Raw genomic sequence first — 21,724 nt, 5'->3', positions numbered from 1 at the left:
TTAGCATAAGTTCCATCAATCCTTGAGCTTTCTTTGCCACGACCCACTAAGATGTTGCCGGCCTCGTGAAGTAACAATCGCATACCAAACCGTTCGAGATGCCAACGAACATAACAATTTCGGCGAACCATTGATAAGTGATAGTAGATTTCGACATCATCCATAACAACTGCATCTCTTTGTATGGGAAAAAGTTAGAAAAGAATAAAGGGGCCGGGAGCTTTCCTAATGAAAATGACTCCCCCGTCAAACAGCAAGTTTTAACAGCAGAGTCAAATCAGACCCGTTTGCAACATAAAAAATAACGGGTCAGGCTCGAAAATGTAAAAATTCGGAACTCTGTCCATAATGAATCGACCCAGAAACCATTAGAATGGTTCAGTGATGAGAAAGAATTAGACATGCCAAATTCTCCGATCACGAAACAAACCATGAGCACTGTTATATATTTGAACTGTTTCCAGCACCAGATCAGAGGCAAATGGAGCGCCTTCAATCTTCATCTGAAGTCCTTCGAACCCAGAAAAGCTTTCCACAAGTTGGAACACTGCCATAGATGTAAAACCTTTACTGCTTCATCTCTGCAGTCATCAACAAAGTAGCAGACTATCTCTGTACGGTTTCTAAAGCTTAGACAATAGGTAATTTCCGAAAATATATTAAGCTATGGCAAAATTCACCTTCACAAGAATGATGTGGAGGCTCTATTTCTTCTTGCCTCATTAATCTTCGTGTTCTTCTTCACCTTCAGAATCTGCAGAAGAAGCAAGTGTTCAAGAAAAATTTTAACATAACATCTCAAGCAATGATTAAAAGGGGAAGGGAAAAAGAGATCTTCGTACAGCAAGAAAAGTAATATAATCTTTTGAGTTTGAGGGTCCCAAAGTAACATGGTCATACAATCTCTAATTTGATATCATATAACTACCTTTTATAAATGCTCATACTTAGGCACGCCTCTTCTATTACGAAACCGAACAAGGAAAAGATAGACCCACAAAATATGGTTTCATAAGCCAAACCAAGAAAGAAGATATGCATCATACACTAGAGAACAATTCAAGTGATAGGTAGTGAACATAAGGATGAAATTCAAGAACGCATGGAATCTACCTACCGGATCTAACGTCATCACTGATCTGGCCTCTAGATTGGATTTGCTTCACAAGCATCCGGAAAATCAAGACCCACCAATAAATATGAAGAATGAGCAAGCACAGCAGAAGAGAATTGAATACATAATAATAGATTGGTCCATCCACAGGGTGCTTTTCCTTGTCAAGTGTCTGAACAACCTCGTAGCTGCCATTTCATAAACAGATGAGGAAAGGGTTAAAATCAATCTCAGGCGGTACAGTTGCACCAAATGCGACATTATATTTTATAATCTTCATCGCAAGTATTATGACCAATAGGCTTTTCAAAATTCCAAAGGTTGTATATTTTACAAATCTTTATATATAATATACATATATATATACCTCGTGCTCCAAATGACCCAGAATGGGTAATAAATGAGGCGCAGAATGATCCAAGACAGAACAAAGAGAATGAAAGCAAAACTCGCTAAACCTTCAGCCCCACAGTATTTGGACATCTTCCCTATCTCCAGAAACACATCACTAGCATCATGGAGAGCCAAGACAATAGAACCAACTCGAGCAAACCTGCACAAGAAAAATTTGCCTTAGAAAGGAGGCACATAAAGAAAGCTATCTCGGCAGATCTGATCTTCAAAGACAAGCATGTGTCAAAGACGTGCCTAAATATGTAAGACAGCACGATAAGAATTACAGTTGCCACATGATGCCCCATGGAGACTCCGAAGTCAGATCGCCTTGTTTCCCAGAAAATTAAAGCAAAGATGGAGTATGTGTAAAATCCTGCTGCATACATATAGAGTCCCTTCAATTTTAACCTGAATTTCCATGAACAAGCGAGTCGATCAATGAAATAACCAAAAAGAGAAGAATAATAACCTTCAAAAGGTATAAAGTATTAATAAAATAGTGCAAAAAGGTATTGATGCACCAAAAAAAAACTCCTTTGTTTTTTTTTTTTATAAAAAGAAATGAATAGGAGCATATAGGCATAAATATTTTTCAAGTCCTTACTTGATCTTTTGATCAGGCCAAACCTGGTCTCCTGGTCCGACCCAAAAAAATCTCGTGTTAGTGAACCAAGGTTCATCATAAGTCACACAGAGAGCCAGAAATTCTGCTGATAGAAAATAGATGCATTTCCATGCCGATTCCTTGAATTTTCGGACCTTCTTCTTTTTGTCATCAGTGTTTGATTCTACCTGTTGTGGCCCTTTCCCGAGGATTAACCACCTGCCCACTTGCTGCAGAATGGATGTAAGCTATTTAGATCTAGGCTAGAGGAAGTTTGAACATAGGAGCACATTCACAATCAAAACTGAATAAAAAGGTGCAAACTATCAGGAAAAATGTCATCGGCACATTAATGTACAGTACAAATACAATCAACTCGCGATTCTAGCCTCTTCGACGTGAATGTAATGAAAGTGACCACAAAAATACTGCATCCAATGACGAAGGACTTAGGGGAAAGAGTTCAGGAGCTCAAACATCAACGATTAAACCCACCAAAGCAAGTACTTGGTCTCGGTAATTAAAGATACAAATTTTGACAAACCTCCCTCTTTGTCATAAGAACTTTTTGACTTCTTGGGTTTGTAGATAAACTTAATGTCAAAGTCAAACTCAGATCAATTGAACTTTGGATCAGATTAAGCACAAAGCTCAACCGATTAAGCATTAATTCGGTGTCGAGTACTAGAAAATCTCAGGCGATAACCTGTGAAAATTGAATGCTTGATGATATCCCTCATGGGTAAGAAGAGAAGGAAGAGTCATGTAAGCTTGACACATAAAAAAAAAAAAATTGAATGTATATTGATTGTAAAAGAAGGGTGCCAGTTAGCAATCAGAAATTATTGGTAATGATGCACGGATAATGACATCGTACTTTCATAAATGAAATGAATATTAAGTAAGATTTCCAGTGATAAAAAAGTAAACACCTTTTCAGTTCTGATTGACCTCTGGTGTACAGCAAACCAACAACCAATGACAGACACGAACGGGAACCCATCACTTGCAATCCCAATTGCCCACATGGGTCAATCCCAGATTCATGATTCAGCCAACGGCGGAATCGAAAACGAAGAAACAGAAAGAACAGAACACCGTCAACAAGATAGAGAGCAATATACTTCGAATGCAGAACGCGGGGTGGGTGGCGTACCTCGAAGACGAATCTGTCGAGGAAGAAGCGGACGGAGGGGAAGCAGAGGGCGAAGAGAGGGAGGACGACGAAGTCGCAATAAGCGGGATACGACTCCTGCTCCCAGTCAATGTCCTTCAACCAGAAGCTCCCGATGGAGCCCATGTCGAGGTTTGATCTGACCAGGGCGGGCTCTCCTCCTCCTGCTCTGCAGAAGTAAACAGCCAGTGGGAGAAGAGAGCAGATTCTGGGAAGCAAGCAAAGGCTGCGCCTTTGCAGCTCTGTCTTCCCGTCTCGTTTGAGGTGTTGGTGTGAGTCGAGTGGTGTGGTGTGGGATCCATTAGAGCTGGTCCCCGCGATTCCCTTTTAACAGATTTTACTATGATCTATTAACCGCGGCATCCCGTGTTTGCCCTTGCCGCTCACTTGTTATTTCAGGTATGCCACTCAAAGAACATGAAAATAAAATATGATTGGCTTGCACAGAGCCCGAGCTCGATTCCTAATGGTTTAGGCCATCTTATTTTACGTAATATCATTGGGATCTTTCCTACCCCATTGCTGTTGGCTTTGATTTCTATGTAGGCCATCTTCTTTCTCTTATAGTTTGAGAAGAGAGATCAAGGGAGGTCGCCAGGAGGGAGCCCCGATCTGCTCCCTCCCTGTCTCTCTCTTCTAGTTGTCGTCAGAATGAGAGGTAGGCCCTGATTTGTTCCCTCTATTATTAAAAAAATTTGAACAAAAACGACGTCATTTGAGATACTTTTCATGACTGACATGGCATTTAACGAGCCAATTCATCGCTTAACCGACCACATCAGCGTTTTATGTCAGGGACGAGATTTAAAGATACACGGACTAATTTGTCAAAACGTTTCAAACATCGATACCAATTTGTATAACCAAAATCTTTCAGTGATGACTTTTCAAAATTTATATCTTTGAGGGACCATTTTGTGGGTTTTGTCAAAAAAGGAAACCTAAATATAGAGGGGGAGAAGGGGTAATGGTGGCCAGCGGCCGGCCACCACCACTCAAGGCAGGTAGCTAAAGCCTCTCAGGTCACCGACGACCTTGTTTGGGGCAGTGGTGGCCTGTCGACTAGTCACCATTGCCTTTTCTCTCACCAAATGTTAGATCAAATTCTCTAGATACTATCGTCCTTCCCTCTCTCCGTCAGAATTGGCAAACAACCAACCGTGTAACAACTAAATGAAAATAATAAGAAGTCATTCCGCGCATAGCGTGAGCAAAATCCATTACTCGAATCACAAAAACAATGGATATGAGGAATCCAGGCTCTTCATAGTTAGAAGAACAAAAGATTGAGTCCAAAATCTGCAAAAGGAAATAACTGTAGAGTAGATAGATATGCAGAGTGAAAGAGAACTCGTGAGTGGTGACGACGGCGATGATGATGCTAAGAATGGGAGGGCGAAGTGAGAAGGGAAAGGGGCGACCTTGCTTGGAGCTGTGAGAGCCCGCCGACCAGCCATCACCGCCTCCCTCTCTCCCTCCCCTACTCTCTCTATCTCTCACGTTCTAGAAGGTTATTCTCTCTCTCTTTTTTCAATTATTTTCTAAAACATGAAATTAATAAATTAAATTTTGGCCGAAAAAGAGGATACACTTTGTTTCATTATAGATAAGTCGGTTGGTGTAATGCAAAATTTTAAAGGACCAGAGGCACTTCGCCATTGAACTAATAATAAAGTGCAATCTGCATTCCGCTCTTTTATTTTCTACCTATACAAATATATCAAAGCATTATTATTATTATTATTATTATTATTTATTTTTCTCTAAGATCATTATGTAATGAAGAAGAGCACACGAAACCACTGACCTCTGATATTTTTGAAACCGTCCAACATTACGAATGCGTGACAAGCAACGCAAGCCATTATCCTCCTCTCGAAGCAAATGCAACGGTACATCCATCACAATGATGTGACTTTCGTGATGAAGTTTCTCATCACATAAAATGGACGATGCCCTAACCAATAGGCTTCTAAAGCAGGTGGCCATCTCCTCAACGTATGTTACTAACTGATAAAGAAGGCGGTTTAGCTCTAAATGAGGAAATACTGCCTAATTCGAGCTAACGCATCACATACGCCATTGGCGTAGCATCTGGACGCCCATCTGCGAAGCTTCACCGTCCCCTCGAGGACTGGACCTGTAATCACCTATGGCCATTGAATTGACCTTTTGTGAACATTGGAACGAAATTCGGCGACAAGTCATGGAACGAATATAAGCCGTAATCTCCTCTTGATTTCAATTATACGAAAAGGGTGATTCTATTTTCTATAGTAAGATTTTTTTTTTTTGGAAGATATGATATATATATATATATATGTATGTATATTTTTGAAAAGGAAGGTATGATGAATTTACGGACCACGTCTCCTGCCAAAGAGGAAGAGACACACACACACTCGCACTCTGCTCCTCAGAATCGAACAAACCGTATCCCACATCTGTCAATAACAGCCACAAGCTGTCCTGTCCCATCCCTCAAAGAAGTCAGAACACCGAAATTCTTCCATGAGCTCATACCATCACCAGTGTCATCCTCTCTTCCTCCTCCATCACCGCCTCCCAAACGATGCTCTTCAGAGCCACAATCTCCAGGACCCCCTTCTCCGCCGCCACCCTCCGCCTCGGACCGACTGCCGCCCTCCACCCCCGTAGCCTCGCCGTCTCTGCATCCGCTGCCCCTGCAGCCGCCACCAGCTTCTCGATCTCTGATGCTGGCCTTGAGTCCCGGGGCTTCATCCTCCACAGGACTGTCTGTGGCCTCAACCTCGACCAGCTCAACACCATCTTCGTGGCGGTTGGGTTCCCCAAGCGGGACCCGGATAAGATCAGGATCGCCCTCGAGAACACGGACTCATTGATCTGGATCCAGTACGAGAAGACCCAGAAGCCCGTGGCCTTTGCCCGGGCCACGGGGGACGGTGTGTTCAATGCCATCATATGGGATGTGGTGGTGGACCCCTCGTTTCAGGGTATCGGGCTCGGGAAGGCCGTGATGGAGAGGCTGATCGATGACCTGGTAGAGAGAGGAATTACCAATGTTGCCCTGTACTCGGAGCCTCGGGTTTTGGGCTTCTACAGGCCTCTGGGCTTTGTTGCAGATCCTGATGGAATTCGGGGAATGGTTTACTCGAGAAAACAGAAGAAAAAATAGTTATCCTGATTATTTCAGGTGCCAATTTATTGGTGATTTTTCTTGTAATTCTTTCATCATCTAGCGAAAGATAGTTCGAGAATTAGTAGGCTCAAGCATCGACAACTACCAAGGGGTTACAGGATTATGTAAAAGAGATCGCATTATGAGCTAAAGTCTACTCAAAATGTTATGATGAACACAGTGGAAATTTCCCGATTCAACCTTCAAACTTACATGTTGATTCTTGAACACTACAAGATGGTCTGTAACTTGCATTGCAGCTTTCGTTCTCGAAATCCTCTAAATGCCCAACTCTTTGGGATATAAGGTTCTGTCTGCTGCCGAATTGGCCTTCAACACCAGCAGAAATTGCTTCTGTAATGTATGAAAGATTAGAATTGTTAGCAAACTCAACAGATAGGAAGATATGCCAAAGGCAATAGTTCATGCATTGGTTATAGTACTCTCAACTGTAAAGGCTGGAATTTATGCAAAGGATTGGAGAAATCATTACCATAATCCAAATAAATTTCTCAAGCCTCATATCAATTCTTCAAGTTGGCATGACAACGCTTGCACAATCTAAAATGATCCTCAATCAAAATTTTCAGGGGAAAAAGTTTAAGGTTTAGCCTCTATATCATACTTGATGATTAAGTCAATCTAAAACCTTCACACAGAGGAAGGGGTCATGCTCAACCAAGACCGTTACACAGTCTGTCAGGCCCCATCCAGTGTGGTAGACTATAATGGAATGTGCATACAAAGTTCAACCAAATTATATGCCGACTCCGTTTTATTGGATTTCCATTAATACACGAAGACTTGTCAGCTGATCTGGGTAAGTCTCGCATCCTCTTTGTACAAGGTAATCACATTGAAATGGAATTCAACATATAAATTATGATATCTTGGGAACGAATTTTCTTCCATTTCCTCCCAGCTTATCAGATCAGTCATTTGTCTACAGAAAGAGAACTTAGCGAGCAATATCCTCAGGAGCATCTATCATTGTCAATACAGTTTCCGCAAAACATTCAGAAGCATTCAGGAAAATCCATAAGGAACCTAAACTTCAATCACACCCTCAGGCGGTATGCAAAGAAAGCCATCCAGTAGACAGAATGAAACAAGGCAACAAGACTGCCAACAGAATGAGATTATGCAATTAAAGCCAAGTCACAAGGGTTACCTTTTACCTTCCGACAAAACATTAGCATAAATCATTGAAAACTTTTTTGATGATGGACACTCATTTGCCCAAGCCACAAGTGTTTCTATCTTTTGCCCTTTCGATGAAATATAAGCACAAAACATGGCAACCCAGCATTATCGTCTTTCCACACATTTGGCATGTTCAGCAATTGTCAGCAACAGCTATTTGATTCATTGAAGGTCTTCAGCTTGTAAAGATCTATATCTCTATAGAGCAACAGCTTTAAGGCATTTTGAAGTCCCAGAAACTAGAGCCATAGTGACCTGTCAATTATTCCCAACGGGGTTGGTGGCATACTAGTGACCCCACAAAGCAATTTCCTTACTATCCATGTTTCTTGCTCTGAAAGGGCGATTGAGAAAGAAGAATAAAGTGTTGGCCGGTAGAGCAGCAAGTTGGCATGTCAGAACCAAACTGCTGAACGGGCAACCTTGGATTGCTCATAAAACATTGTAAGAACAGAAACTGTTCCTTGTACTATCAGTAAGGGCGTCAACTTGGGCGGACCGCCATCGCAAGTTGCTGACTTAGACCTACGGCATAACTAAGGTGGTTCCAAACTATGATTTGAGGATGACATTGTTCATCATTAGTTCTCCAATGATGGAAACATTTGCTCCCCAGTAGTCCATCTAATCCGTGATAGTAAATTCCTCTTCCTGCTGCTACATAACTTAATCTCAAAATTCATCAACATGCCCGAAGAATCCATGAAATGCCCGGCCAGAATACAAGCTCAGAGTACTGCCGACAACCCACAAGCTACTGAAAATCCGACATTTCGGCCGAGACCCTTGTTCCAAATCATCGAGAAACAGAGCCAATTCCCATGGATTCAGCAGAACTAAGCAGAAATTGAGGAGATTACCTGTTCCATCTTACCTTGACTCATTCAAGCGTGCATCAAGAAGCCTGCTTGGCGTTGTACAAGAAAGCAGCAGAGCAAAGAACCGCCGCAACACACACGAAGAACCCCAAGCCGATCATCAGGGAGATGCCCGCCACCACCAGATCGACTAAGCTCTGCAGGCTCACACCCATTATCGACAACACCATTTTTTACGCAGCTTGTTCCTCTTGCGTTACGGGAGCGGTGAAGTTGAACCTCCCCCGTATATACATACATCGGATTTGGAGGGTAAATCTTAAAATAACCGAAAAGGAACAAAAGAATCGAAGAAGTAATTCTCAATCACCGAAAGCAATAAAATTGTCTTGGGAAATGCAAGAAGATTTCTGACACAGACCAGCCGACCATGGAAGATGTACTCTTCATTGTGTGTGTGGGTGTGTTTTTTTTTTTTTTTGCCTCAATCCATCTGATAATTATTTTGCTGAATTTTGACCACCGTGATCATTCTTGATTCTTCCATTTTTACAATCATGGGCCTGGGCTGGGCCTCAATGATGGAACCAACAACCAAGAGGCCCAACACACTATCACCAACACCTCGGACTGTATATTCTAGGAATGACACGTATCATGCCGACTGGACTGTTAATTATTTTGATTACAAGAAAGATCCCTTAGAAGAAAACGAAAGGGAAAAATAAAGGGATACAAATAGGAGTGGCAATTTGTATCGTGTCGTGTCTAAACAAGTTCGTGCTATCGAAATCATAACCCGCACATGACACGATTATTAAACGAGTTAGGTTTTGGAAATCCATACATAATATGTTTATATCCGTGTCAACCCGTTTAGACACGTTTAAACCCGTTTATCGAAACGTGTCATAATAGGTACACGTATACACGACACGATTATAAATGTTATCCGGACACGTTAATACAACTTGTTTATCTGATCAACTCAGTTACCCTGATATATTAACACAACATGTTTATCCGATTAATTCGTTTACCCGAACACGTTAATACGAAGATTGAGATGGAGGGGAGGGGGATGTGGACGGGGAAGAGGCAGGAGCCGCATCAGAGGGAAGCAGCGACGGTGAGGATGAGATCGAGCCATGAGACGCATTGGCTGGAGTGGGAGCTAGCGAAGCGGTGGGCTTCGAAGAGGAGATGGTGGGAGTGGAGTCGGCGGCGAGCTTGGGAGCAGGGGAGGGCGAGATCTGAGACGGATTTACGAACAATGTGAGGTGTACGGAAAGGAGAGCAATGAAAGCGAAGAAGCAGAACTTCGCCATTGATGAATGAGAAGAAAGAAATCAAATCATAGATGAGATCTGAGGGAGGGTAGTAGAGACGTAGAAGTGGAAGTGCGGTTGTGCTGTGTTGGATTGGGTGAAAGAAAGGAAATGAAAGGAAATTAGATTAGGAATTTAGAAAGTTAGGATTACATAACGATATTTTGGTAAATCCAAATACATAAACGGGTTATATGATTATAGTAACACGATTAAATATGTCTAAATAAACATGTTTAATCGTGTATAATCAGGTTACACGAATTCAACCAGGTAAGACACGCTTATTAACCGTTTTTAAACGGGTTGGATCCGTTTAGACCGATTATCAAAAATGTCCAACCCAAATCCGTTTAACTCCGTGTCGTGTTATCGTGTCGTGTGAAATATTGCCAACCCTAGATACAAGATGTTCAACTGATAAGAAAATTTAATATGAGATTTGTTGAGTGTGTCTTGTATTTAACAGATAATCCGAAGACTTGAAGATCAGTAACGAGATCGGAGAAAAATGAATGAGCAATCTCAGATTCTCCTGAGATTATATTTCTTATTTTGTAGGAATTTCATTGTATTTCTTAGATATTTAAATAGGGAAATTATCTCTTGGGATACTAGAGATAATTTTAAAATATCTATATAATATTTCAAAGGGGCAAATATTCTAGGATTATATTAGGATATCTTTGAGATTTCGGGAGGATATTGTATCTATTTAAAGGGGAAATGGTCTTGTATCAAGACAACACGTTATGTGAGAATCACGGACAATCTTCTTGAAAATTCTCAGGTTTATTTTATTAGAGTTTATGGGGTTTATAGAGTAAGAGAGTGGTGAGAATTGAGATAATTGTGGCGTTATTTTTGGTTGGATCTTATAATGGGGCTGGAAAACACGAGTGTGACCTCGGGTGTGTAATTTCTGGTTTATTGATTTAGTGAAATCTTCCTGTTTTGTCCGTGAATATTTCCCTCGCTTTGAGGGTTTTATCACGTATATCCCTATGCTATTTCTTCATTCTTCTCGGTCTGAATTTTTCGAATTCAGCATCTTCCACAGCAGACGTCTTTGATTCATATTCGAGAACAAACAGTAACTCTAGCACCGGACCTCCTATCTTTTGCCCAACAGTGCTTGTTATGGAAAAGCGACATGGTTAGTCACTAATCATGAATACAAACTGGCGATTAGCATTCAACCTCAGCTTCTGGTTAATTGTCACTAACGATATCTTTTGTGCCGATGCAAATATTATGATCATGGCCATGAGTGATGAAAAGGGAGTTCAAAAAGCACGAAACACCTGAAGGAGGGGCCTTTTGATTTTGTCATGAAAAGCTGAGAACAGGACTTCCATAGGAGAATTAATAAGTGGACTACACTATTCCAAAGGTTTCAGCTTCTAATGGCAGCAAATTGGCAATTCATGAAGAAGGAAGAGGGGGGAGGGGGTAAGTCCACTACAACCAGAACTTCCACCTCATGTTGTCCCATTTGTCCCCTCAATTGCCCATTTTTGACCCCCTTTTAAGCTTAAATGTGGTACTCCTGTTTCCACACATAAAATCCGTACTCGATCCGACCTATTATATATCGATGAACCAAATAACATCATTGCGAATTGAATTACCCTGTTTATTTCGTTTTCGTACCAATAATTTACTAAGTTTGATGGCTCGCTTAATAAGAACAGCACTGAATGCGCGGTGACTCTATTAATGTTTCATTCATATATATATATATATGTATATATTACATCCATATCGAATTATAAGTTTGGTGATGCAATAATTTTGAGGGCCACATCTTTTGCAACTAATAATGTCTAATGGATTGAAAGATGACATCACTTGTCTTTTCCCCTTAGTTGATGACTCCAATTGGCAATTAAATCATGATCCTAAGATATTCTTCCTTTATATATATATCTTTCCTACTCCCCTCATTGATTTTCCTAATTGGTTGAAACATGATTCAACTAATTAATACTCTGGTATACTAGCTAAGGGTTAAATGAGACATGCATGCTCTATTAACTAGGAATTGCGATGCATTTGAAGAAACAGTGCTCTCGTAGATGGATTATATTTCCCTTAGAGTAAGGATGAAAAATTCGCTAAAAGTTAGCGCCTCACGACTACTCCATGATTCGAACAAATTATAATAATCAGTTTCAGTCAATAGGTAGAAAAGATGTCATGATTTCATATAAATAAATAAATAACGCATACTCCATTTGTTGGCTATCCTGTTCATCATGATTAGGGCAATTTTGTCTGGTGCACCACGATCATGGCCAATTGGATCAATCATTTCTTAATTTTGATTCCTTTTCATTATCTAGATTTATCTACATATATATTATTATATGCGGCGACAAGGTCCATAAAAGCAAGGTTTTCATTTCTTGGACCACTGTCTGTGACATTTATAGGGTTTGTCTGGCCTTTGAACACACTCAAAAGACTGATCTCTTAATAGACCCTATTAAATAATTGTAACAATATATACTATAATGCATTCCAAAAAAAAGAAAAAACACGAAGAAGCTCGTTTGATCATAAAAGGAAGAAAGATACGTTAGGCCGGCCATTCTATGTGTTATATGAATTAACGATCAGTCGTCTCCAATAGTCAATCTATATATGTTAAATGACGATATATAGTTAAGCTCAAAACCAGTACACTCGATAATCTTAAGCTTATACATACACCTCTCAACTCGGTGAGAGAGTATCTGTGTAGATTTCGGTCGAAAAATCGGATTATTCGTATTGGTAGTTGCTTATCATATTGTTGAGGGCAGCATCGCCCTCGGAATCTCCTAGAGCACTAATTGGGACGACGTAGGTATTATCAGGAGGACTGCTGATCATCGTGTCCCTTAACATCTTCTTGAGACCGGAGACCTCCTCCTTGAGTCGGGCGTTCTCCTGGAGGACCCGGTCGTGGGACTCCGTGAACTGGGTCAACCTATCCTCGAGGCTGTGCTTCTCTGTCCGGAGCCGGACCACGTGAGACCACAGCTCGTCGAGGTGCCTCTGCTTCCGCATCCTCGACCTCCGGGCGGACTCCCTGTTCGATATCATCCTCCGCCTCTTCCTCTCGTCGATCGCCCGCAGCTGCTGCTCCTCCGCTTCATCGGACGTCGCACTGGAGTTGCTGCTCAGGCACGATGTTGGGGCTGCTGCCGCCGGAGGAGGGCTCAGATACTGAAGGATATTAAAGGTCCCGAACTGTGAGTTGGCCCCGATGACTGTAGTTTCAAAAGTACTACCACTGTCGGCTAGGGTTGGCTCGAGGAATGGTTTGTGATCGGGCGACGGCAGATATTGGAGGAAGACTCCTGAGATGTCTTCTGAGAACATCTTTGTCAAATGTTTGTGCCCTAATAAGATGCAGAATTTTTTGTCTTCTTGGTGTCTGTATGATCTCAAATGTACGTAGAGAGAGAGAGGTTGGGGGAGAAGGAAGAAGGAGTGGAGGGATTTTATAGGAGGGGTTGAAAGATCAATTGATGAATGAAGAGAGGGAGAGTGGACCATATTGACTTTTTACGTTTACTTTCGTTTTGGCCACTATCCAATATTTGGAAATTTAATTAATTCAGGTTCGAACTAGTTCGCCCATAAAAAAGTAAAACTCTTGTAGTAGTGAATTTTTTCTTTCAAAAAACTCAAATTTGAAAATCTATTTAAGGAAAAGAGATGCTGAATTATCGGAGTCAATGATAGATCATCTAGACTTTCAAGAAAAAACAATTTAGAAAACTGTGTGTGAGTGGCTGAGTTCAGCTGATTAAAATTAGAAAAGTTTTTTAGAATATTTAAGCCATCGTCATCCACATATTATCTTCATGCGGGTGTCTACTGCCCACTTATACATACACATATATACATACACGTAAATATGCATATATATATATATATATTGCATATGATATGGTGGATAAGTAATGATGGAACTTTCTCTGCTTCGGGAAAGGATGAAGCCATTTAGGTAAAAGTTACGGCTCCCCTGGACGCATCTATATATAGTTCAACTGCCTCACGTTTAATTGATATATATATATATATATATATATATATATATCTATCTGTGTGTGTGCGTGTGCACATCGATAATATGTATTATATCAACCAACTATGCCTTTGATCGTCTCTTACATATATATGTACATCTATCATCTTGAGCCCGATAATTAATATTGTCATAGTTTGGTCGTGCAGGGGTTCGATAAAGGTGAGACCAATCAGCTGAAATTTGGGCAGCGGGCCTAGCCATATCCGAATATAGATGTATATAAGATGTAGAGAATTCTAATTATGCCAAAATATTATCCCCGAGAAAACATGCTAAGGTATTTTTTGAAGTTAAGGAAACAAACATTGAGGTGATTTTGTGAATGAATGTCAGAATTTTCTTTGACTCATACTTTTTTTTTTGTCGATTGTAAAGAAAGTTCAATGTTTAAAACAATAAAAAAGAAATTATCTTTGACCTATACTTTGTTCCTCCTAGCTATACCAAAACGAAAGTACATTTTTAGATAATATATATAGTACTTCTCTAAAATATATATTTTTGAATTTAAAGAAAATCAATATTTTATAGTTCGTATGGACGCTCAGCCAGTCAGCTCGAGAAACATGAAAAATTTATTTGGTTATAGCCAACTGAGATAATGACTTGATGACACAATGAAAGATACTTTAAAAGGGAACTCCATAGGTTGCAACTGACTCTGGATAAGAAAAAAACAATCTCTAATTAATGTTATTTTAATTAGTTCGGCATTAATAATATTCCGATGACTCATTTTGCACTGTCAAACACCATTTCAGGACCCACAACAAGAACATATATTTTAATGTTTGTCTTTTTATTATAAATATATTTTTTTGGGTGAATATATTATAAATTTATTTCAAATGCTTAATTTAAAGCCGCATTTTTTATTTAGATAATTTGATTACTCTTTGTTTCTTTCATTTCTGTTAATAAAAAAGATGCACTCATCTAGTTAATCAAATCGTTTATTGAGACTGGTAAGTGATAACACACATATATATATATATATATATATATATATCTTACTATATATAAAAGTATGATCACTCTGGTACGTTTCTCCGGCTTCTTTTTCATTTTCACCCTTTCAAAATTAGTAAAATTATTTTTTTTATCCTTTACTTAAACAATACAATTACCATTAATTATCACACCTTCCAAATCATGGCATCCTTTGGCTCTTTTTATTTTTCTCTAGAAAAATCAACTACATTTCTATCTTTGCCATAACTTTTGAACTTCATATCACCCTTTGACACCTTTTCGTTTATAAAACTCTCTATCTTTTTAACCAATTTCACGAGAAAAATCCAAGTACCTTTCTTCTTTCTAATAATCTTTCCTTTTTTTGGTACCCTTTCATACATTTTCACTATCAAAACTTCGTATTCTTTTGACCATTTTCACTAGAAAAACAAACAACGGTTCGGTTATTTCTCATAGCCTTTTCGTGGCATCTTTACGCCCTTTCACTTCACAAATTACACGTCCTATTCTTTACCAAAATCGTTCGCTGCTTTAAACCTAGTGAATATCAAGTATCTCTTTTATCGACAATCAGTTCCCCTCTCCTTCCCTATCCTGATTCACATATTCTCTCATTTCTCTTCGCTCCAATCACTCCATGTATCTTTCTATATTTTTAACCAATGATTTCTTTCATGCAAGATCTTCTTCCCGGATTTACTCTAACCTTCCGCTCTACTTGTTTTCTTCCTCAGATTGAAGGTCATGCTTGAGCCAAAATTAGTCATCATCCCAATCATCAATGCTCACGTAATTACATAACTAATTCATGTTCTCTCTTTCCTGTTGGCCAGTAAAATGAGTTTGTTCTTGGATTTATATATGGGAGTATTGTTGCTACAACAAATATAGGAATAATCATGAAAAGTTTTCAATCAAGTATCGACAATCATCATGCTATCTAAATTCCTTAAGAAATCAGCAACATGATTTTTAGACGAAATAGTGATTGTATTTCTGTTTGTATTAAGAAGAACATTTCCTCTGGACTTTTTATATTTATACCAAAAATTTTTAAAAAAATCATTCTACTGAACAAAATTTTCTAATAAATTATCGATGGATATTCCATCCGTAATTACCTTCGAAAATTCCAATGGAATTTTTGAATATGAATTATAGGATAAAAAGTTGAGGGGTTTCAAAAGAGCGAAGTTTCGTTTCTCTTACTCATACTAAGAGGAAAATGAAAGGCAAGAAAGGAAGAAAGCACACTCCCATCAAATATTTGTCTTTTGACTCTTTCCATGGTTTTTCGACATTTAATTGAAAGATAAACCTTTACTAGAAAAAGATAGATCCTTTGACAGATTATGAATTTTCTTTTACTTTGATTTCTTCTTCTCTTCTTTTCGTCTTTTTCAGCTCTCAGTTTTCTTCTCTTCTTTTTTTTCTTCATTTCTATTTTTTGTAATCCCAGTCACCCAACGCCAACCTGCAACTAAGGGTGTGCAAAAAAAAAAAAAGAAAAAAGAAAACCGAACCGTCCCGTTTTGTACAGAAAAAAAACAAAATTTCAGTTTCGGGAAAAATTCAGTTCCTAAATTCTCAACTAATTCGGATTCGGGACGATTACGGTTTTCAAACTCAAAAAATTATGGTTAATCATCCCGTCCCGAATATATATAATTTATAATTTGTTGCGTGTATATAGTGTGCGGCCAAAAGTGTGCACTCCAGTAAGGCAGTAACTCTAGTCTCCAGCACTTCCCTTTCTTTAAATGAAAAAAATGGAAAGAAATTTAGAATCAAAATTAAAAAGCCCTAGTCCTTCTTCTTCTTCGTGCTTTGACTCCCTTCAACATAATCTGCCTGTCTTCTTCTCCGCTTACCGAGCATGAAGAAACTCGTAGATCCAGCCAAAAAAAAAAAAGAAGAAGAGGAAACTCGTCGAGCACTAAGGAGTCTCATTAGTAATTCGGGACGGTTCGGCTATTCGAACTGAAAAACAGTTTATTTTCGGGATGATTTTATGATTGTAATATGATTTTGGGATCAGTTTCGATTAGGAAAATCTCATTCCCAAAAATTTAAACTGATTACAGTTAGCGTTGATAATCGAACCGTCCGTCCCATGCCCACCCCTACCTGCAACGTCACACTAGCGCGGACCGGAGTAAATGTTTTATCATGGGCCTCGAATCTGACCAAAGGCCTTATCACCTAGGTACTACTGCCAGATTGCTACAGTTAGTTAAAAATATTTGCCTTATTTTTTTTCTTAATTTTTGTTAAATATTGGAATTCTTATTCTATGATTAATCTCAAATTGAAAAAAAATTACTTTTAATTTTTCTATTCTTTTTATAATTACTTTTGTTATTATTAATTTTAATTCAGAAGAAAAACTATTTACATATTTTAATAATGTATTAGTAACTTCCCTTTATTCATATATATGTCATTAGTATTATCATATTGTATGTACGATTAATTTGATTTATGTTAAGCATATATATATATATTAAAATTAAAATTATTTTTATAATTACAATAAAATTAACTGTATAATTATTACTGATTATTTTAGTTGATATGACGGAAAACATTTGAAACCTGTCCAAAATGACATACAAATACTAAAAAAATAATAGAATAGTATTCTGTTAAAAATAGTTACGTACATGAGTTTGTTCTAAAATCCCTAAAATATTTGTATTGAAATGCCCATTCCATCCGATTAAATGGATTTATTCTTATGCTCAATCCATCACAACAAATTAATTTTACATATGTAGTTTTAATATCTAGTCTCCAACTGTACTTGTTGACTAGTAGAATTTTACCTTCTTCTTTTTTGTTGTGAAAATGCCTTATTTTCTTCGCATGGAAAATTTTTTAATTATTTTTTTTTAAACATAAGATAGTTAGGTGCTACATTGCTTGCATAGTTGGTAATCTTTAAGTTAAACAAAAAAAGGTCATGCTTAAATTTAAGGATTTAATATTCTAACTTTTTCTCTAAAAAATTTTGAAATTAGAATTCTGAAGTAATTTGTCTTGTTTTAGCGACACGTGTTTTGAAAATTTTTCATATTTGGATAAAACTCTAGTTTCTTTTCTCTGCTTTCATTGTTTGATATGTTGCACAGTAAACATACTTGTGTTGCCTCCGATAATCGGATGAATTTATTCAATTTCAATGATCTTTCATTAGTTCTTAACTTTCATATGTTGAAAATATTCAAAAAAATGATTGTGCTCATTATTTGTCTTGCACTTCTTTTTCTTTTGATTTTCTCCACACTATCAATAGAAAATTACAATCAAAGTATTCGTTAACCTATGTTATGATTATATGATGTCCTTATATTTCTTTATAATTAGTAATATATAAGTAAAATACATGTACTCTTATATCATTTTCCTTTGACCTACATTGGAGATATGCTTCACGTATAACGCATGAACCTTTCCACTAGTGTATGTATGTGTATATGCATGTATAAACCAACATCTGAATTTCAAGAAAATAAAATCAAGATGAAACAATTTTTAATTATGCTAATGATATCTGTAATCAATAACAATCTTGAAAGAAAGAAAGTGAACGAGAGATCAAACCTAATCTATACTACATGTTGAGGAAGGAGGCTTTTTATTTTTTTTTAATAAGTGAGGAAGGAAATTTAGTGTAGTGGCACAAATCGCTAATTCGGAACAATGAGGTCATGGGTTCATAAGATTTGTCCTCGAAAATTAAACATTCGTGCTCTTTTATTTAACTTTCTTTTTTTCTTTTATTAGGCATAGGCCTCCCTTATAACCTAAAAACAAAAGGAATATACTACATGCTTATATATTGACACGCCAAAGAGATAATAATCTTGGATAAAAGACTAAAATTATGGATCGTGAAGGTATGCTCAAAGAAGAATCGATCCATAGCTTCGGTAGAGTGAGTTTTAAGAAATGCAGTGACACGACACTGACAATATATATATATATATTTATTTATTATCTAATACGATATTCGTTGTTTCCAGTAAGCTTCTTCTATTAGTATAATAATCTACAGTTTAGGTCCACTAAGAGGAAAAGATTAGGATATTAGAGAAGATTAAGACCTAAAAAAAGTCGTGGCAAATCTCCAAGGCATCAACTTTGCAAACGCAAACTTCTCGTGGCTGTAAAATATTCAGGGAATATAAATATATATATATATATATATATGCATATGTATTCAATTCCATCTCTTAATATATGTGTGTGTTTGTGTATAGAAGTTTAGGTCATTCTCCACCATGGAGTATTTCTCTTCGATCACCTTCTAACTAATGCCAACTGAAACGAGCAGAAAATGACGTACCATCCAATGGCAAAAACCAGCGGGATCAGAAAGCGGGCGTCTCCATCGGGTAAAGACACTTTATTTTGGCCTCTTTTTTGTGTCTGATATTGTATTGTGTTATTAACATTTGCTTTGGTACGACTTCGAGCACTTCAGATTTTAAAATAAGCCTACCTATTTGGTCGAGTTTACGATAACTTTCCATCAGAAGGAAAAATATAATACATGAGATATTCGCTTGCAATTTTAACGGAGTAAAGATGCATAACTTTTTTCATCCTCTCCATCGTGATTGTTCCGTGCTGATTCGGTGCCTCGATTCTTAAAAGAATTTTTTGTTGCAGGATTGATTCCTTACTCCCGCCCTCGGAGTGTTACAGATGGAATGTTGCAATCTTTTATAATCTTAAGTAGCCAAAATTAATCAAAAAGAGGGTGTAGAGTAGTGGCGTACACTCTCGCTTGTTGACCTAAATGTCACAAATTCGATATCGAGTGAGACTACTCGTGCCCCTCTATTAATTATTTAGAATTTCTCTTTCATTGTATTAGGTCTTGGGCCTCTTTTGTAATTGGTAGTAGCCAAAATTATATCGTATATCATCGCCATAAGAGGTGTACGAAATACAAACGTTACCACTAGCCAAATGCATTTCCAACCTCTCCATACTAAAGAAGAAAATGATACTCTCAGCAATATGTGGGAGATTTTCTTTGAGAATGTCTTTGAAATTTGTACTCAGCCTCCAAGTTTGAAAATGCTCCCCAAATTCTCTAATTTAATTAAGCACATTCCAATTGATTCTTAATAAGCTTCTTTCCTCCCTTGTCTGCCTTTAATTGAGAAAAATTTTTCGGGAAAATATCTTTGGAACCTTTGGGTTGATTTTAAAAAATAGAGAATTCTCAGTGAATTAGTTTTTTTTTAATCCAACCTATTTTGATTCTATTACAATATCGATCTGGTAATGAGGATTATTATAAGTTTTTATAGTATATTACAAGAAATTATATTGGTTTATGAGGTTTCTAACCTGCGGTAAAAGAACAATTGCGATATCATACTAGCACATTAATTAAGTTAAACAAATTCGAATTAACATTTAAAAATAGTTCCATATTAAAAATTTTATCATGTTAAAAATGATATAGCATCCAAATTGTGGGAACTAATGCCAAAATAGAGAAATTTAATTGAGAAGTAAATCAATGAACACTATGATATATATAATTAAACTCTTAAGTAGAGGAAAACATCAACGGATAAAATATAAAAATTCTACTAGATCGATAAATCGGAGATTACACACTCAAGACCATATTTATATTTTCCATCTCCCATTACAAGACTTAACCCGAAAAGAGCCTCACAATCCTCTCAATTGCTACTACTCTCTCACTCTAATAATCCTAGAAACTTCAAGAGAATAGCTTGAGAACAACCCAAGAGGATTACAGGTGATTTCTTGATCTCACATCCGATATCTTGATACAATACTCCTTTCTCACACACACATATATATATATGTATACAAGACAATAAATATCCCCTAGAACATATCCAATTTTCCCTAATATCGCCTAGGAAGATGTCCCCTTTGAATATATCAGACTTGCAATTAAATCAGACCAAAACGGAAACATAATGTCGAGAATATCTCGCACCCGGCCATCCATGCCTTGGCATGAAAAACTGGTGCCTCGGCACCAAAATGCTAGCGCCTCAGTTAAAGTGTGCATGCCTAGTCACATTCTGATCTGTGCCTCAATACACTTTGCAGATTCCTCCTCGTCTTTGGGCTATCTTTGTCCTCATTTTCGAGTCTTCGGGTGTTCAGGTCCTTTGCTAAGTACAAGACACACTAACACAAATCATTATATTGTATTATATTATATTATATATATATATATTATATTTTCTAATCAATAAAAAATTTTCCCTTATTATTTTTGTCTTACCAGGCATTATTTAAATCTTTTTTAATAATTTATTTGTTATTATTTTTTTTAAATAAAAAAAAACCCTCACTACTATTTTCTGTTTTATTAAGCATAAATTGAAAAATGTATGAATTCAATGCATAAAGAGAAATATAGATGGATGTGCTTTTTTTCCTGATAATTTCGAAAAAAAAATTCCATCGCGTCATGACATATTCACTTTTTTTTGCATGTATTGAATCGTGTGTTTTTTTTTCCATAGAATGCTCCATAAATATTGATTTCAATGAGAAAAAGAGAATTCTGAATTTTGTAATAGAGTGGTCCATCATTACCAAATTCTGTCCATAAATTACACAATAACAAGAAAGAGAATTCAACACAAATGTTAGTTTTGGGGAATATAAAAGATTAGAAGTAGCAATTTACAATTAAGCGGGCAAGTATATGATTAAAAAAATATATAAATAAATCATTAAGCAATATATATATATATATAAATAAACAGATAGTTCGGTCCGCGTATCTCTTACGTACCCGGTCTATTTCATCAAACTTTTATTATCGGTTAAAGCAACTTATCGATCTGTAAGCTTT

At 37.4% G+C, this 21,724-nt stretch overlaps 3 protein-coding genes across 4 annotated transcripts; 1 reads left to right on the top strand and 2 right to left on the bottom strand.

Annotated features, from left to right (window-relative positions):
• Positions 1–156: 156 nt before the first annotated feature.
• LOC116198480 (ASC1-like protein) lies at positions 157–3,658 on the bottom strand. Of its 2 annotated transcripts, none has more exons than XM_031528633.1 (7): positions 3,271–3,658; positions 2,115–2,344; positions 1,763–1,918; positions 1,482–1,667; positions 1,118–1,302; positions 681–754; positions 157–581 (listed from the first exon to the last, which is right to left on the bottom strand). In XM_031528633.1, the coding sequence occupies exons 1-6, from the start codon at positions 3,412–3,414 to the stop codon at positions 723–725; spliced, it is 933 nt and encodes a 310-aa protein (XP_031384493.1). In that variant the 5' UTR covers positions 3,415–3,658; the 3' UTR covers positions 157–581; positions 681–722. The 2 variants fall into 2 exon arrangements, with proteins under 2 accessions (XP_031384493.1, XP_031384494.1); XM_031528634.1 differs by having other exon boundaries at positions 157–547.
• Positions 3,659–5,519: 1,861 nt separating this feature from the next.
• Positions 5,520–6,681, top strand: LOC116198482 (serotonin N-acetyltransferase 2, chloroplastic). The gene has a single exon (XM_031528638.1). The coding sequence runs from the start codon at positions 5,861–5,863 to the stop codon at positions 6,443–6,445; it is 585 nt and encodes a 194-aa protein (XP_031384498.1). The 5' UTR covers positions 5,520–5,860; the 3' UTR covers positions 6,446–6,681.
• Positions 6,682–12,364: 5,683 nt separating this feature from the next.
• Positions 12,365–13,288, bottom strand: LOC116199238 (basic leucine zipper 43-like). Its single transcript, XM_031529532.1, has one exon. It carries the CDS (start codon positions 13,164–13,166, stop codon positions 12,564–12,566), a length of 603 nt encoding a protein of 200 aa, XP_031385392.1. The 5' UTR covers positions 13,167–13,288; the 3' UTR covers positions 12,365–12,563.
• Between the last annotated feature and the right edge of the window lie 8,436 nt (positions 13,289–21,724).

Source organism: Punica granatum, chromosome 3, assembly GCF_007655135.1.
Source record: "Punica granatum isolate Tunisia-2019 chromosome 3, ASM765513v2, whole genome shotgun sequence".
Lineage (NCBI taxonomy): Eukaryota > Viridiplantae > Streptophyta > Magnoliopsida > Myrtales > Lythraceae > Punica > Punica granatum.
Note: the sequence above shows the minus strand (reverse complement) of the source record. Positions and strands in the feature narration are given on the sequence as shown.

Bases quoted from the DNA above. Each gene is read 5' to 3' on its own strand.
- LOC116198482 (XM_031528638.1), top strand. From the start codon at position 5,861: ATGCTCTTCAGAGCCACAATCTCCAGGACCCCCTTCTCCGCCGCCACC.
- LOC116198480 (XM_031528633.1), bottom strand. From the start codon at position 3,414: ATGGGCTCCATCGGGAGCTTCTGGTTGAAGGACATTGACTGGGAGCAG. The intron at 1,919-2,114 runs GTAAGGACTTGA...ATGGAAATTCAG, and splicing joins TGGCCTGATCAAAAGATCAA to GTTAAAATTGAAGGGACTCT. The intron at 1,303-1,481 runs GTATATATATAT...ATGAAATGGCAG, and splicing joins TGGGTCATTTGGAGCACGAG to CTACGAGGTTGTTCAGACAC.
- LOC116199238 (XM_031529532.1), bottom strand. From the start codon at position 13,166: ATGTTCTCAGAAGACATCTCAGGAGTCTTCCTCCAATATCTGCCGTCG.